The sequence below is a fragment of the Epinephelus moara genome, chromosome 16 (assembly GCF_006386435.1).
Source record: "Epinephelus moara isolate mb chromosome 16, YSFRI_EMoa_1.0, whole genome shotgun sequence".
Lineage (NCBI taxonomy): Eukaryota > Metazoa > Chordata > Actinopteri > Perciformes > Serranidae > Epinephelus > Epinephelus moara.
In genome coordinates, this window is record NC_065521.1 from 19,471,900 (window position 1) to 19,489,341 (window position 17,442).

The 17,442-nt window shown below is 40.1% G+C and overlaps 1 protein-coding gene across 1 annotated transcript in view; it reads right to left on the reverse strand.

The window, feature by feature from the left end:
- The window catches only part of gnas (GNAS complex locus), a 34,493-nt gene extending 19,518 nt beyond the window's left edge, over window positions 1-14,975 (reverse strand). Inside the window, exons 1-3 of the mRNA XM_050064828.1 lie at window positions 13,486-14,975; window positions 9,190-9,262; window positions 38-92 (exon numbers count right to left, since the gene is read on the reverse strand). Of these exons, the coding sequence (XP_049920785.1) occupies window positions 38-92; window positions 9,190-9,262; window positions 13,486-13,624 (267 nt within the window). The 5' untranslated portion in view covers window positions 13,625-14,975. The remainder of the gene's footprint in view (window positions 1-37; window positions 93-9,189; window positions 9,263-13,485) is intronic.
- Window positions 14,976-17,442: the final 2,467 nt, after the last annotated feature.

Below are 17,442 nucleotides of genomic sequence, written 5' to 3' on the forward strand. Positions count from 1 at the left end.
TTCTGACAGCAAAGATGATCCAAGCAGAGCTACTTACCTCAATAGCCTCTTTAATATTATTCTTGATGTCATGAATTTTCTGCTTCTTCTCTCTGAAACAGACACAGATTTTGTTATAATGATTTACAGCCGTAACACACAGACTTAAGAGTGTCTTCACACCAAACGTAGGAAACACAAAAAAGAGATACAATGGTACATTGTTATACACTGCCTTGTGCTTTGTGGAGGCCCATCACAGACAAACCTGCAACCCACTGTGGCTCCTGATACACTTTTTTAATCTAAATCCCTTTATACATAAAAACTACAAATTAAGCTGGTCTACATTAGGGCTGCAACTAACTATTACTGTCATTGTCAACTAATCTGTCGATTATTTCTTTGATTAGTCGACTAATCATTTTATTGAAAAATGTGTTAAAATGTTGAAAAATGTCGATCTGTCTCTCCAAAACCCCAAAATGATGTCATCTAACGTCTTGTTTTGTACTCATGCCAAGGGTTTTAGTTCATTATCATGGGAGTGTGTAAAGCTGCCAACATTTGAACGTAAGAAGCTGCAATAAGAGTATTTTGGGGTACTTTTATAGTACTTTTCTATGAAAAATGACTCCAACCAATTAGTCGACTACTAAAACAGTTACCGATTATTTTAATAGTCGATTAGTCGTAGATTAGTCGACTAATCGTTGCAGCCTTAGTCTACATACACAGAATTAGCCACTATTCAAAAGTTTTCATGCAAAAAGTGTTGACACATAACAGAAAACAACAATCACAAAAACATTTCAGTAAGATAAAACTGTGAAAGAAGCTATTTAAATGCAGCAAGTAAGAAAAACAAAGACAGTATGGTATAAATCTGAAAAAGAAAAAAAAAAATCTAATGAATTACAGTACATTAAATGTCTGCCATCCAGCATCACAGATAGCATGCTCTACTTTTGTACACAAAACAGAGGATAAAGTTACAACAAGTATTGTTTTGGTGAAGTTAAAAAAAGTGCAGGGAAGGAGTTTGATGTTACCGTGACATGGTACACTGCAGTGAGCTGCAATGAGTTTGTTTTTGATCTGAGAAAGGTAAACAGACCTTCATTGGCACGTGTGGCAGTGAATTATGTCTGTCTGCTGTGAAAGATAGCTGTTTGTACAAGACATTTGGACTCTCTGTGACAGAAATGTTTCTATTAAAGGCAATGAGAGAGCCAGTTAGCCTATCTTTCACCTTGAGCCTTCCAGGACAACAGCGCATTGTGTTTACAATAGTTCTATGTCAGTGACAAAGGGCGAGATGGGCCTCTTTGTTGTGTGCCAGTTTTTACTTTAACACAAAGGACTCTGCTGCACTCGACCAAATCCATGCAAAGGTTTATCAATTTCTTTAGACCACTGCAATCTGCACCCTGAAGTTAAGTTATGCACTTGTTGATGTTGTGACTATGAAGCAGTGGCCTGTATATATGTACCGAAAGCAAATATCACCGACTCTGGTTGCGTGGCAATTAAAGTTCTATTCTATTCTATTTGGTTACCAAAAACAGGGGCTCCACAACTTCACCTGAGGGCCCTGACACACAAAGCCAATGGCCGTCAGTGAGCGTCTGTTGCCCTAGTTTTTGCAGGTGTCAGGCACCGATAGCCCTTGTTGTTTTTTTGTTTTAAAATTGACTCAGCATATTGAATTGGCATAGATGACAACGGTACCTGTTGGTAAATGAAATCACTCTGATTGGCAGTTCAACTCAGTGCATTTGGAAAAAGATGGAAGTGAGGAAAGTAAACAAATGGCTAAGTCAAGATGGAGTGAGATTGCAACAAACGTGATACGAGGCGATGTTTTTTTTTTAGTCAGTGAGCTTTTTAGTAAAAACACTTCCTGATTGTTTGTGATATTATTTGCTAGCAAGCTGTAAATATGCTTCGTTCTCTCAACATTGGATTGTGTTGATAATGTGCTAACTGGCCAAGTTGCGTCATGACAATCTTCTGGTTTCCCTTTTTGAATGACAAAAACAGACTACTGCTGTCTGTTGGTATGGAGAGATATTTCCTCTTACAAAGCGCAAAACAGATGTGCTGGTTGGCCGTCGGCTATAGCTTTTGTCGTGTGTTCAAGTGCAACCTTTTCGGTGAGACACAGGTGACATGAGGCAACACAACAGTCAGCTTTTAGTCGCTGCAAGTTCTCTGATGTTGGTTTGGTGTGTCTGGGCTTTAACAGGTCATATCTATTAAAAGGCCAATGGTCTGACAGTCCAGATTAGGGCTGCATGTCTGCATCAGATTTTTAGATGTGAAGCACAAGAATGTAAATGATGTCTTTCTTATTCACTCACTCACAAATGCACTCATTTATTTTTAGCCAGCTACAGATTGTCCACAAGCGGAGCGGTTTTGTCAGGGTCAGATTGGACTACACATGCCAATTTAAGCCTCATTTATACATGTGAAGAAAGTGCAGCACTTTGTACATGCAGATGTAGACGTAGATGTCAATATCGCCACCTACAGTGAAAGACATTAGTCACTCAAGTAGAACAGACTTTTCGTCAAGCTTACATGATAAAGAATTGCTAACATGTGGGCTCAAGTACTGATTGGCCTGAATGGGGAATAAGATTAGGAGAGTGCACAGACAATCTTAAATTTACATCCAACTGAACACAAACAGGTCAATACTGACAACACAGGTCAATGAGGTCAATGCTGAGAAAAATATTCTCACACCACACTTGAACTCAAACACAAAATAAAAGCAGACATATCCTCCTGAGCCAAGTTACCATGTTGCTGCAATGCTTTGATAGCAATCTGTCACAGTATTTGCTCTCTAGCAGATGCAACAATAGCATGGACATAAAAACAAGAGATTACAAATACTAGGAACTGTATCTTTGACAAGAAATGAATATCTAAAACAAAATCCTCAACTTACAATATGTTTGTTCTACAAATACAGTTCAAAATTTGGTACAGAAAGAAAGAAATTCAAATAAATTTAAATAAACTTCAGTGAGTTGTTACAGTTCCACTAAAATCACGTTATGTATTGGACCGAAAAACTCACATAGACTTGAATACAATTTGTGTAATACTCATTGACAAATGGTAACAGAGCCTGAGAAGCCTGTGAGGTCACTGTGCACCACAACAACATAGAGAAAGAGAGAGAAAAGATGGGGTAAGAAAGAGTTTATTGGGTTAGGAGGGAAATTGAGAAGGCCTTGTTTACATTTTCAACCTGATGTTTATTAAAAATCACATGGTTGTGTGCGTGTGCACTCTCCTATCCTGAGAATACGACTGCAAGCCCATGTGTGGTTAGAGAGAGGGCAAGAAAACGAGACTTTCTTAAGAGATGATGTCTGTTGATATGTTAAGGTGGATAAATGTAGTGATTTTTTTAAATTCTTTGCAATGGAAGCGCCGCATATTTACACTATATTACAAAGGCCACGGTAAAACACTGCGTCATCACTTTCACTTTTTTTACCCAGCTGTTCAATCACAGTGGAGGAGGGGCAGGACAAATACCACAAAGACCAGCCATCACATCCTACTGATACAAGTGCAGAACAACAACAACAATGGAGGAGAAATTAATACTTCTGGCCACACAGACAGATGGGTCCATCGTCTCTCCCTACGTGCTTCAGCCTGCCATTTATTCATAGTGAGGGCCAGAGCAAGTACTGACATTTACTACTACTACTACTACTACTGCTACTGCTACTGCTACTACTACAGTTATTTCACATCATAGCAACCAGACGCAATGCTGTACCTCCAAAGAGCTCTCAAGCGCTCCAAGCTGGGCGTTTTCAGCTGGGAAAAAACACCTGGTGGACACATGGCCTTGTGAGAGTAACATCAGCGATTGTCCAACCAATGAGAATTTGGTGGGACAAGAGCATATTGACCAACTAAAGCGCACAGCACAAGAGCGACCACTGAAGAAAAATGCATAGCAGTAACCAATGTCCCAAGAATGCACAAATAACAGGACGACAACTTTCGGCATTGTTGTGACTAAGTCTTAAGCTGAAACTGAGGGCTTACAGCTAATGTACTGATTATATTTTTAGTTAAAAGGTAAAGTGTGTAAGATTTGGGGGATTTAGTAGCATCTAGCAGTGAGGACTATAGATTGCAACCAGCTTAAACTTCTCCTGGTTAGAATTCCCTTAGTGTTCATTGTTCAGGAGCCCAATTATCTGCAGAGATCTCCTCCCTTCAACACAAACGGACCAGATAAAAACACTGAAAAGAGCAGTTTCACATTACAAATCAGTGTATTTCCAACACCGTTTGGCATGTCAGAGATATGCGGCTCGTCCACCACATGCTACTGTGTGCTCACATTTTTTCACTGATGACTTAAGATCCAGACTTTCAGGAGGTTTAAACCAGGAGCCAAATGACCCGCACAGGTCTCTTTCTCACCAAAACAAACGGTCCCAGTGATTTAAACCGGTAAAAACACTGAATAAAGCAGTTTCACATTACAAATCAGTGTTTTTCTGACACAGTTTGTTGCAGATGTGCTTCTCACTAATGTGAATGGCCTTATCTAGAGCCAGTGTTCTGTTTGTCTGTTCTGGGCTATTGTAGTAACATGGTGATGCAACTTGGTGGACCTGCTCCCTCTGTAAATATAAATGGCTCCATCTAAGGTAAGGAAAACACAAAGGTTATTCTAAAGTGATTAAACACTAAAAAAAAGGAAACTTCTTGTATTATATTTTATTTCTGCCAATGTATTCCCCTAAATCCTACATACTGAACCTTTAACTAATCAATCATTTTGTCTATACAATGTTAAGAAATAGTGAGAAAATGCCCATCACAGGATACAAGAGGAAGGGGCAGGCAATTGCAATAATATAAAACAAGAAAAATTGAGAAGCTGGAACCAGTAAACATTAAACTATAGATATGAATATACAAATATGAATATCAGCCTGAAGGTTAAGTTCTTCTATCAATATCTTTATATTAATAATGGATTAAATTACAACTTCTATGTGACGAACACCACAGAGCATTACCACCGGGCTCTGCCCTTCCCCTCAGCTCTGTGGGACATTTAGTGCCTTTGAGCTCATTGTTTTGGTTTTACTTTACTGCCCCCGAACTTAACTGTTTTATTTCAGTCTCACTGCTCTCATCACAACAGAATTTTGGGGTTTATCAAAGCTTTTCCAGCAATAAAAAACAGTCAAAAACAGTCCTCAGCTCTTGACACTTAACAGCTCCAGTGATGAAGCTGGCAGTTACATGCCTTATCCAAGGGCAGCTCAGTCATAGTTGAGAAGAATAGAGAGCGCTGAGTCAGTCATTTATTCATTTTTTCAAATCAGGCCAGCAATTGGAACCAGCAGTCTTCCGGTCATAAGCCAATTACTCTGACCTTTAGGTTACCACAACACTCAATCCATTCACCCAAACTCTTTTATCACAGGCGTTATTGAACTCTTTCAGTCCCACATCAGTAAATTTATGTCCTGCCTCAGGATCCAGGCTTATTAAAACATATTACTATGCTTGTCATGTGGAGACCCGCAAGCAACTGGCCTGCAAGACTGTTGTTTTGGTTTTAGCAGATATTCAAAGACAAAGGTGACTCATTGTTAAACACTTACAGGATGACATTTGACCGCACATTCAAAGTAAAACAGTCAGACACATACACATAAAGCAACAAGAAAACAAAGGAGCCATACATGACTTGTTAAACAAAAAAAATCAACCAGATAATCCAAGCAGTGTCACATATCTAACTGGAAGTGATGCTGTATGTGTGTCTGAAGACAACCACCTGTTCACACATATAGACAGACACAGACAGACACAGACACAGACACACACAGCTCAGTGTTGTGGAGTCACGCGCTGGGTCATACGCTCTTGTCTGCCTTAGGTGCTGATTTTCTGGTCTAACCTTGCAAAGACGCTTCCATCCCCATCACAACCACCAGACCAATACACACCATCACCGACAAACTCACATACACACTCGCACACACACGCGCACGCATGCACACACACACACACACACACACGCACACACACACACACACACACGCACACACACATATGAAACTTTCCATTTGGCTTATTGAAACAAGCACACGCCAGGGCTGTGATGCGGAAACCAAAAGTAAGAAAAAGAGGGCAGCAGAACTGTAATCGTTTGTAAGAAATACTTGGGACTTGTGTGTCTAGAGACTAAATTATAAGAACTGAAAATTAAAAACAGACAAATCAATTAAATTTAATGTACATCCACAAAAGCCGGAGAATGTTCACTTTGGACAATAAGAGGCAGAAGCTGGGTATCTTCTAATAATGCAAGAAAAAACTGTATCTGGAAAAATTATTCCAGATGCTTGTTTCACCGTGTTATGGGGCACCACATGGTTTCCCACACACTCACTTCTTTGTGGCAGCTCGCCACAATATCAAAATCTGGCACCACATATTGATTTTCTATTTTTGGAGCTGTACGGTTCATTAGATACGCTATTGTAAAATATATATATAGTTTGGTTATTTATTGCACCACACTCTTGGGGCGTAGAGCTAACTGGGCACAGACAGAGCAGCCGAGTGTCAGGCCCAGTGAAAGTGAAACTTGACTGTTCATTACGCTGGTTCTTAAAATTTGCTATCACTTGCCTCTGCAGCAGCTGCTCCTCTCGTTTATCAATCTGACATGATCAGCTCTGATTGGATCGACTCATTGGTTATTCACCCCAAGAATCAAACTCCATAAAGTGGTGCTAAGAAAAAAAAGAACTCACAAAGAGTTCCACCTGCACTGTATTCATGGAGCTGCAAAAACACCAGATTAGTGTTTGAACAAAAATGTCCCGACAGTTTAGACAAAAACATGGAAGCATTATAGACAAATGCAGGGGAGTACCGCAAGTTAGCAAGACGCCATTACTACAATGGCACAATACATAAATGTTTGGATTCAAGCTGCCCTAAGTGTACAATTTACTACTTTTACCATTTCTATGCACCGTTACTTTTAACAACAATGTCTAGGAGTTTGGGAGGAAACTGTGCAGTGCTCAGTTGCTCCAACAGTAGTGGCAATCTTTTAGGGGGAAAAAAACTGTTAAGCTAGCTGACGTTAGTGGGCTTAGACACTCTCTCGTGGCTGCGGTGGTCCCACAGAATACATTCTCTCATTCAATGTGGCGTATCTGTGAAATATAATGTAATTTACTCAAACTGGAGCAACCTAATGACCACAAAGTAAACACCAGCAGGTCAGCATCACAGACAGAACACATACAATGGTGTCTGGTGCTTTGGTTAAAAGACTGAGAGTTAACTGGTGACTCTCAGCCCCAATGTGTCATGGTTGTTCGTAGTGATGGCAGCTGTTGATAAGACAAACAGAACGTGTACAGAAAAACATACTCGTTAGGGCTGGGACGATATGCCTTTGTCCTGATTCGATTCTAATACGATTCTTGGGTCCAGATTCGATTTATATTGCGATTCTGAATAATTGCGATTTTACAAGTATTGCGATTCGATATAACTGTCCATGACAAAGTTCTTGGTTGGTATACATATATATATATATATATACATATATATATATATATATATATATATATATATGTATGTATATATATATAAAAAATGAATGTGCCGCCTCTCTTGATGCAGCGGCTCCACCACACCACTAGGTGGCGCACGAGTTGAGTTTAAGTCATTAGCATTATGCTAGCGGACCATGTGCTAATTGTTTTTCCACATTTGTGGCACTCATGCCAGCTATATTTTGAGTTAACTTCTGTCTTCTTTTTATTGATTAAAGGACCTAGAGGTCATGTTCACTTGATGACAATCAGCCTAAATCTTTTTTTTTGCCTTGACTCACGGGGCAGTCTGCCTCTCCTCCAAGTCTATGCCGCTGCACGTAGAAGTTTCAGTGTTGACTGGCTATCACTGTGCCGTGTAACCAATCAGTGTAACCAATCAGTGGGGGCTGTAGGCGGGACATTGTTATACAGCCAAGAGTGGGGACTTCAGGCATAGAGACAGCAGCATCAGAGCCAGAGGAGAGTGTTTTAAAATAAACGTATTTTATCGGTTATCGGGGAAAAATCGGCCTAAAATAAATAGAAAAAAATTGATTCTGGGGAGAGAATCGATTTTTAGAATCGTCCGAGAAAAATTTGCGCTTAATATAAAAATCGATTTTTACAAAATAAATAAATAAATAAAAATTTCCCACCCCTAATACTCGTCTGTGTTCATTATTCCTGCCAACCTTTTATACAAGTTACTACGGCCAACCACTGATGCACTGGGCTGAAAATCACCAGTTAACACTGTCAGTGTCACTGTCCGCAGGCAGTATTCACTACAACTTGCCACTGCAGGAATGGCGGCGTCAGACACATGAAGCGGTCGCTGGATTTTTCTGAAATGTACAGACATGATATTCTTTTCTATTACAAGCTTAATGCGCACCTACACTTATACTGGCATCTTGTTATTTAACAAAGACATAACAATCACCATTAGCGTTCAACAACTACAGTTCCCATAAGGCTTTGCATGCCTTCCATGAAGTTAATTGGAAGATACATTTCCTGACACCATGGAGTTGAGCTATACTAAATTTGAACTCATGCAGCTGCTATCCTGCTAACAACAAAGAGATTAGCTCAAAAGTCAATTTTGGTCAATACAATCAAGTATCTATTATCTCTACCTGCTAACAGTGACACATCACATTAAATATAAAACTTCATAACACTCCAGGCTTGAGTTAACCTCTCATCAGACAAACTACCCTTCCTGCAGAGCTGTCTGACTAGTCTACCATGCTGCCCTTAAAAAAACAATAGCACTGGTTATGTGACAACACACAGGTCTTTCTCTGGTGTTAAAATAATTCAAATTAGGCTAAATTCATGCTGTTTTGGCTGACTAGTACCGTTTGATCCAAAAAGCACATGTATAAAACTGAAGACTGCGTCCCGTTTAAGATTCCTATAAACCCTGTATTCATAAACCGAGTACATCTTGATGATGGGTTTGCAGGATTGTCCTCCAAAAATGGCTGTCTGTATATTGCAATCCATTCCATGCTGTGGATATACGCTCATGTTCAGCTACTAGATAGTAGGCCTTAACTCATATCATACTTACTCCGCATTGAAGCCGTTAACATGTAGGATCCTCATCTGTTTCACTATGGTGCTCTTTCCTGACTCTCCAGCTCCTGGAAGAGAGAAAGAGAAGGACATATTATGGATCTGTTGACATGTAAAACAAGAAGACACAAACATTTGTCTGAAATGCCACTTTACAGTATGCCTGTAGCACTGACTAAAATGTTTATGGAAGTTAAAAAGCTGTTTTGGCTGTGACTTGCTATGCCCTACAGGAAACTTTCAATGAACAAACAGAAAATTTCATACATGACTGTGACGTTATTTGGGAAAACTGGGAGTAGAGGCAAGGACAGAGCTGCATGGTCATGACTGAAATAATAAACTGGATTATTCCACTAGATACTGTGATCAAAATCACAAGATTACATTTTAGACCTGATGATGACTGCCTTTAGACTTTTTCATAAAAGCATGTTTTAAGATTGATAGAAGAAAAGCAGGTGTTTAAGTGCTCAACCAAAAAAAAAGAGCTCATCATATCTCTGTATGTCCTGGAAGGAAAATGTGATCATTGTTCTTGTCTGTGGCATTTGGCTGACAACAAAACAGTAATATGCTGAAGTTATCAAACTGATGCTGCTAAAAGGCATTAGTAGTTCAGCGTAACTGGCAGTACGCTGCAGGCCTGTGGATGGCCTGTGTGTGTATCTGCTGTAAGACTGAAACTCTCATCTCTTGCTCTGTAATGCCACGCCTGCAGTGTGTTTTACTGCATGAAGGGTGAGCAACAAGTTGCTGCTCTTTCACACGGCCCGATGCCTTTCCTGCCTCAGACCTTAAAACATTTTTTCCATTCAGCCTGCTCCTCTTTGTCTTTACAACTAAAGTCAAGACCAACAATGACTCATAACTTTACCTCAATCAAGTATGTTTAATTATTTGAGCAAGGGATGCAAATACTTTGTACATTTTATATCAAATCAAAAGTAAAGTAGTTTGTGAAGTTTAAAAATGCAATAATCTTAACAAGCTATTTAAGCTAATATAGTCGTTTTTCTTACAAGTGAAGACAGTGAGGCTAGATTTATATTAAAAACAATGTTATCTTTTTATTATTCCTCTTCCTGCCTCTAAATTATTTCAATACTTGATTAAATTTCAATCTTCCATTCTTTCTTTTTTTAAAGGGTATGTTACATCTGTCACATCTGGGCCTACAAATGGAAATGGACTTTTGGCATCCCTGTTAAATTAACCAATAAATATAAATGCGAAAAATACATTTCTCTTATTTACAGTGCAGTGTGTCTTAATTATGACTGCCTCGTGTCTAATTTTGAGACAATACTAGTCATGTTAAGCTAAATCTCTAAAAACATTTCAGCTTCAACATGTGACTAAAGAGGCATGTTTGGATGGACATGCTGCCATTTGTGTTCCACACAGGTGATCTGGAGCCCCTGATGACGTTTTGGGGACTTTTAGAGTAGCAATAGCTGACACTGATATCTAAAAATATCTGTGAAAACAGGTGATTACAGCTGAGAATAGTCCCAATATCAAGATTTGATATGAAGACATGTGACATATGTGACATCTCAGAGAGGTGATTCTCTTATTGGCAATGTTGGATCTAACGCAGCTGTGCTGTTTGGTAAAGGAAGAATAACACTCAACTGATGTCCCTCCTAATTTAACATGGTTTGACTGACTGGTAGTTTGCAACAGTTTTGTATTAGGATGTTATAGCCTGAGATTCCCACCAATGAGATGCATTTGTGGTAGTCAGACACATTATCAGACAAGCCACACAAGAGTCTGGGACTTGGGCATTTTGGTGGCTCAGCAAGCTACAGCACATACCATGAACTCATAACATCATGCTCTCAAATCTGACTGATGACCTCATGTCACAGTGTCAGCTCTCCTTTTTCTCTCCCATCTCCCTGTCTTTTCCCACACTACACTGCCTGATAAAGCAGAAACACCCCAGAATCTTGCAAAATACCTGCATGAAATAGTTAAGTGCACTAATGTAGCCTGCCTTTCGTGTGTGTGAGAAGCATTTAAGAAGTTTGGCTGAATTATAGTCTGCAAATTAAACCATCAGCAAAAGTAAAATATCGAAATGCTACAAGGGGCTCCTGGCCATGAGTGGTATGTCCAACAGGAAATATTTCTTCAGTCTGCGTGTATTCTACTGAAACTTTAAAACCACACCAATGGAGTTTTAAGAACTGAGTCATACCTTGAACAACATCAATTCGAAAATGTGTTTTAAAAAGACTATTATTTTGTTCACAGCTAGCATGGCAGCTGGTAGATCTGGTCTGCTCTGAATTTCCTGGAAATACGTGGAGTAGCAGACATAGATGTTAACTGTGCAATATGTCATGAACTCTGATTAACTAAAATGTGTATGACCTCTGGGGGAGGATGCAACACCATTAGTCAATAAAGTGCAGGTAAATAACAGATAGCTGTGGTAGTACATTACCATATGACAAACACTTACAGTTTTGTGCACACAGGATTGTCCCTTTGATTTGCAAATACTGTGGTGATGTTGCATTAGAATTGCACTGTCAGTTCAAATACCTGCAATGATTTTTACCGACAAGTTCACCTCAGTATAGTGTGTAGCTAATAAAACATTTAATCGAATTTTGGGTCAAATTGGGTAAAATGTATGAAGATAAACTGATGTAACTGATCAAACAAACTTCCATGAATGGAGACCAACAGATCGGTTTTGGTTAAAAGAATGTTACCTGAAGGTCATCATTTTTTCAGTAAAAAGAGTCTAGTCTGTAAAAGTGTTAATTTGTCAACACAAGACCTAAAATAAGTGCTACTCCTCAATACAGCATTGTGTCATCATTCCTTATCTACGAGTCAGTCTTCGAAGTGAAACAACCCCATTAACACTTTAATTTGGTGATCTACTTAATCCAATGACCAGCGTAGTTCTGAGCACATAATCCACTGATCAACGACTTCAGCCTGGTGGAGAGAAATGCCACATGTTTTGCTCTGCACATAGATGGCCAGCATTTACATTCCACCTACAATTAATATAAAGATTGACACCACAAATGTTGAACAGTTGACCATGTGTTGGTTGCTGATTGCCACTTCTAGTGCTAGATTCTTCATGGTAAACATGGATTGTGCCACTACAGATGTATCTTTTCTTAACATGGACACGACCCAAGCACGAGGCCTAACATACAGTTTTTCAGGTGCACCAGGTTTGAATTGAGAGTGACTCTTTTATGCCTCATTTGGCTTTGTTCACTGTTTAAAGATATCCTCCAAAATATGAAAAATCACAAACGCCAGCCTGCAGGTACACAGGTCTGCGATGAGGTGCAACTAGTAGATTGTATAGCTGAAAGGCAACTAACTTTTATGGCAGACATCTTTGTTTTGGTTTTCATGTAGGTCCTGTCCTTCTGCTTTCCTAAAGTCACCACAACTTCCTCCCCAACATAAATACAGGCGTGTCATACAATACACACCCTCGCTGGCATCTCTGTAATCAGGTATTATGATTCTGACAAAGAACACCACGACTTCTCAGAAGTGGACATAGGAGGAGAGCACGGCAGGGAAAGTTAGACACTCTTGTTTGTCTCTTATGTAATGTAGAGACCCAGCCCACCTCCAGTTCACTGTCTGACACACACAACCACATGTTGAGCCTTACACATGTTCATTTCTACATTAGGTAGTTCTCAACGTTCTCTTTCTTACAGTCACATTAGCTTAAGACACTGTTTCGGCTGCACACTCACAAACTGGCATATGATGTAAAACTAGTTAACTTTTCAGGCCTATGTGCATAATTAGGACTAGAATGAATTCTGCACAGCATGCTATGTAGTCCCAAACTAATGAAGCTGAAAAGAGATGTGTTCTGTTTAAAAACATGTCTGAATTAACTATAAATGACAATGAACTAAGTTTTTATTGATATAAGTGGTTGTTTCTCCTATGATGATCACTGACAGCAGTTTACCCACCTTACATATGTACCTATACATCACTGTATACTCTCAAACCAATCCACTGACTCTGCCACAGCATGTTTTGGTGCTGGTAGTGGTGGACTGTCGATTTGACGGCAACATGCTGAAACCTAACACACTGCTGCATTTTTAGCCTTATGCAATGGCAAAGTCACACTGTTGACAATGTTTCCCAAAACAACATCCCAGAAGGTTATGCAGGGAGGAAGCAGGGCCTTAACTTTGCAGACTGGGGACTTGCCTGTAAAGCAGCAAGAAAAGAACTACGATTTTAAAAAAATAAATAAAATCAAACTCACCTAAAAGTAGTAGTCTGTGTGTTGCTCTGTATATCTGCTTGTCTTTTTGGAGCTGCTTCTCTATCTTTTTGTTTGCTTCTCTTTGTGCCTTCTCCTCATTTCTCTGGTCTTCGGTCTTACTGTTGCCCAAACAACCCATCTTCCCGCAAGAAAAAAGAAAAAAGGGGGTCCAGGGGAGGAGGAGGAGGAGGAGGAGGAGGTGGAAGAAGTGGAGGTGGAGGGGGGGTATGTAGAAAGAAAAATAAATAAATAAACTAAACTAGTCTAGATCCCTCGTTTGACATGCGGATTTGGCAGCGATGTCAGCCACATTTACACCGTGTAACGTCCCTGGCCTGCTCCAAAAACTGTCCGTGGTGCAGCACTGTAGAAATTATGTGTCCATAACGCGTATTTTGCTGTCAGAGAAAGGGCAGGATACTGTTGCTGACGACACCGAGGCCGCCTTCTCAGTTTGCTGAATCCTACTCGGGCTTTTTCCTCCTTTAACATGCAGTACAGTTTTTGTTTTGTTTTCCCACTCTCTCCCCCCGTCGACTGTGTAACGTTAACAACTGTAATCCACAACGTCTGTCGAGACACCAAAAAATCGGGGTTTCACCTCAAACGGAGGCAGAATAAACAGCCTAATTTGCATCTCCAAAAGCCCGGGTCTTGCGTCTCACTGCTGCCCGTGACAAGGAGCCGAACTCGGCGTGTCCGAAAACCTCGCCCGTGCTGTGGCGCGGCTCGTTTCCACGTCTCCTTTCATGATAAACATGTCCATAGGTGTACACTTATGCTCTCTATCTATTTCTCTGTCTCCCCGACGGCTGTCTTCATCGGGGGGCCCAGCAGGACAGGAAGAAGGGAAATAATATTTACACCCAAACGAGCTACATGTGTGATCTTCTCACTGCTTCCGTCGTCATCCGGCTCCTTTTCATTCGCTGCATCAAATCAACCCAAAACAGCTCCAAACTCACTGCGGTTGTCTTTTCGGCTGGATCCCCCACCACCTCCGACTCCGAGACGATCCAATACCCCCCGATTTGTCCTCCTTATTTGTGATGGCTGTTCCTTGCTGTGTTTTCTCCTCCAAAGGGCCTTCTCTCTCTCCCTGCCCCTCGCTTTTGTTGCTGAAATGTGTTATCAGCCCCTCACATCACCACCGAGCCTCCAAAACTGCGCACCGATAGACTTTTTAAATTCCCGGCGCGGCTCCGAAGAATCCCTTCAAGACGAAAAATCATTGAAAAAAGGCAAAAAGAAAAGAAAAGGAAAACGTGACCAAGAGGTGAAAATCCCTCGAAATGTATTCACGTTTCTTGCAGGTGAAAAAGCAACCCCCGCTGTCAGGCTCAGCTTGTATAGCCTACATAAGGCCTATATATGTGTACACACATACACACTCCCATACAAACATGCATATATATATATATATATATATATATGTATAGGCTATATATTCCTCTCGAATCCGAGGTGGGTAAATAGGCTACAAGCTTGAGACTACATGTGCATTTACATTCACAAAAAAATAGGACGCGGGGTTGTTGTAGCAGCACATTCCCACCGCGAAGGCCGCTCCCCTCCTGGCCGCTGGTCGTGGAAGGTGAAAGACAGGAATAACCAATTCTTGGAGGTTATTATTTTCTCCCTTTCTCTCTCTCGCTTTCTCTCTCTCCGAGAATAGTAGCCTACATTGAGGAGATAGACAGCGCTGAAGAGAGACGGGGTGGGGCCACGCAGCGCTCATTGAACCCTGGGAAGGAAGGACCGAGAGAGGAGGAGAGGAGAGGCCGCTTCGCCTCGTCACGTGGCCCGGCCGCGGAGCAGCGTCAGCGGCGCGGCTCTGCGGAGAAAACGGCGCCCTCTTCAAAGAAAACGACCGCGCATGATTTCAAGGGTGGGAGGCATGTAGATACAGCAGCCGGGGCAGGGGGGGTCCCAGAGAGAGCTGCACAGCCCTTCACCTCAAACCCGCCAACACTAATCCAAATACAAATATACATCACATATCGATAGGCTATCTATGACTACATATTAATGACTTGAGAGAATATGAAATATGCAGATGACAAATTAGCTTCTTCTGTGTTTCTCAAGTGATCATGATTAAAAACACAAGTCTGCTGTGCTGTGTTTACAGATATTAATGATACAAATGAACCTTTAATGGAATCTGAAATTTTGATGATCTATTGGGTGCAATTCTGTGCAATTATTCAGCTGTACAATATTTCTCACCTCTTGATTGTATAGATTAATTCAACATACAATGCACATAACTGTACATATTTCTTCTGGAACTCTAATTCTACTTTTGTTTTATTCTATTTAAGTATATATTAAAAATTATGTTAGAAAATATTACATTTTCACACTTACAGCCTCAGCACAGTGACAATATATATTTTAATATTTTAATTTTTATTTCATAAGTAGTAGTGTTAAACACAGTAGCATAATGCACATTTTATCTATTAATTTAATGCACATTTAATTTCTAATTTATGTTTCTAATTTATTGCTTTATATTTACACACTTTATTTCATTCTCTTATTCTTACTTCTTATACCTATTTCTCTATTTACACTGGAGCAACTGTAACAAATCCTAATTTCCCCCCGGGGATCAATAAAGTATTTCTGATTCTGATAAAAGAAATAGAACATGCAAGACATACAAGATGAAAACCACCAAAACTAAAAAACATTCATATGTAGCCTATCTTGCCAGAGTTTTCTGGACCAAAATATCAAAAGCAGCTCATTCTAGGGCTGGGTGGGATACTGTTCTCTGACTCATCCAGATACTTTTACATTACTTTAACATTTAGGAATTAATTGGTATTTTTTTCTACCTAAATAGGTAACACGGCATGTGGGTAAATATCATTGGGCCGCATTCATCCATCCACCTTTCCTACACTCCACTGAGCATGTTTTGGGTAAGAGCCTGGACCTGTCTATCACAGATCAACACAATTAGTTAAAGACATGTCCACCTGTTGGTGCTCCATACATTTACAATCGATCGAACCTACATGTCTGCATGTCTGCAGGTGTGGATGACTGTGGGCGGAAACAGCAGTGGCTGGAGGAAACCCACTAACACAGAGAAGACATGCAAACTGCACATGGTGTGTACCTGAACCCAGCAGCCTCGTACTGTGTGGGCACTTGCAGGATGGCTGTGCAATGTGTGCTTGCACAGTGTACAGTCATTAGGTGCAGGGTAGCCGGCTGCCAGTTAAACAGACACATCTAATGCATAGAGATACAATAGCTTTGCAATAAATCATATCTCTGTAAAGCTCATAATATTAGAGATTAGAGACTTAAGTGAGAAGACTATGAAAAAAGACTTTTCTGGGTTGTTACACCTTGTTCTCATGTCTTTAATCTTCCTCTGCAGATAGCCTATAATGGTGTCACTATTACTGCTTAGAGATATCACCAAGTATTAACAAGAGGTTAATGACTCTTTTTACAAAAACGTAATCATCCTCACCAGTCTTTTAGAGTTCATAGCATCATAAATGTTAAAACAAGTTGCTATAATAAATCAATGTTCATACACTGGTCCAGTGAGTAGGTTGGTAATTTATTTGAATGAACAAATGGTTTAAAAATATAACACTAATAAATACACATACTTTCTGACCCACCTTCTGGACTGAATTTATAAATGCTGTAAAATTTAAACAACGTCATGGTTCTTCAAACTAATTATGCTTAAAAATAAAAAGGTAACAGAGGCAGGCCACCAGCTTCTTTGCTGTTATGTCTCTTAAACACTAGGTGGCAGCAGTCTTCTAACACTGAGCAGCAGGTTTGGGGTTAATTTATTTGCTGCCAACTCAACCCAAACAACTGCATAATTGTCATACATTTGTATGTAAACATGTAAAAACAAAACTAATTTTAAAGTGTTTCCTGAAGTAACTTTACAAAGTTACATTAGCTGCCTGC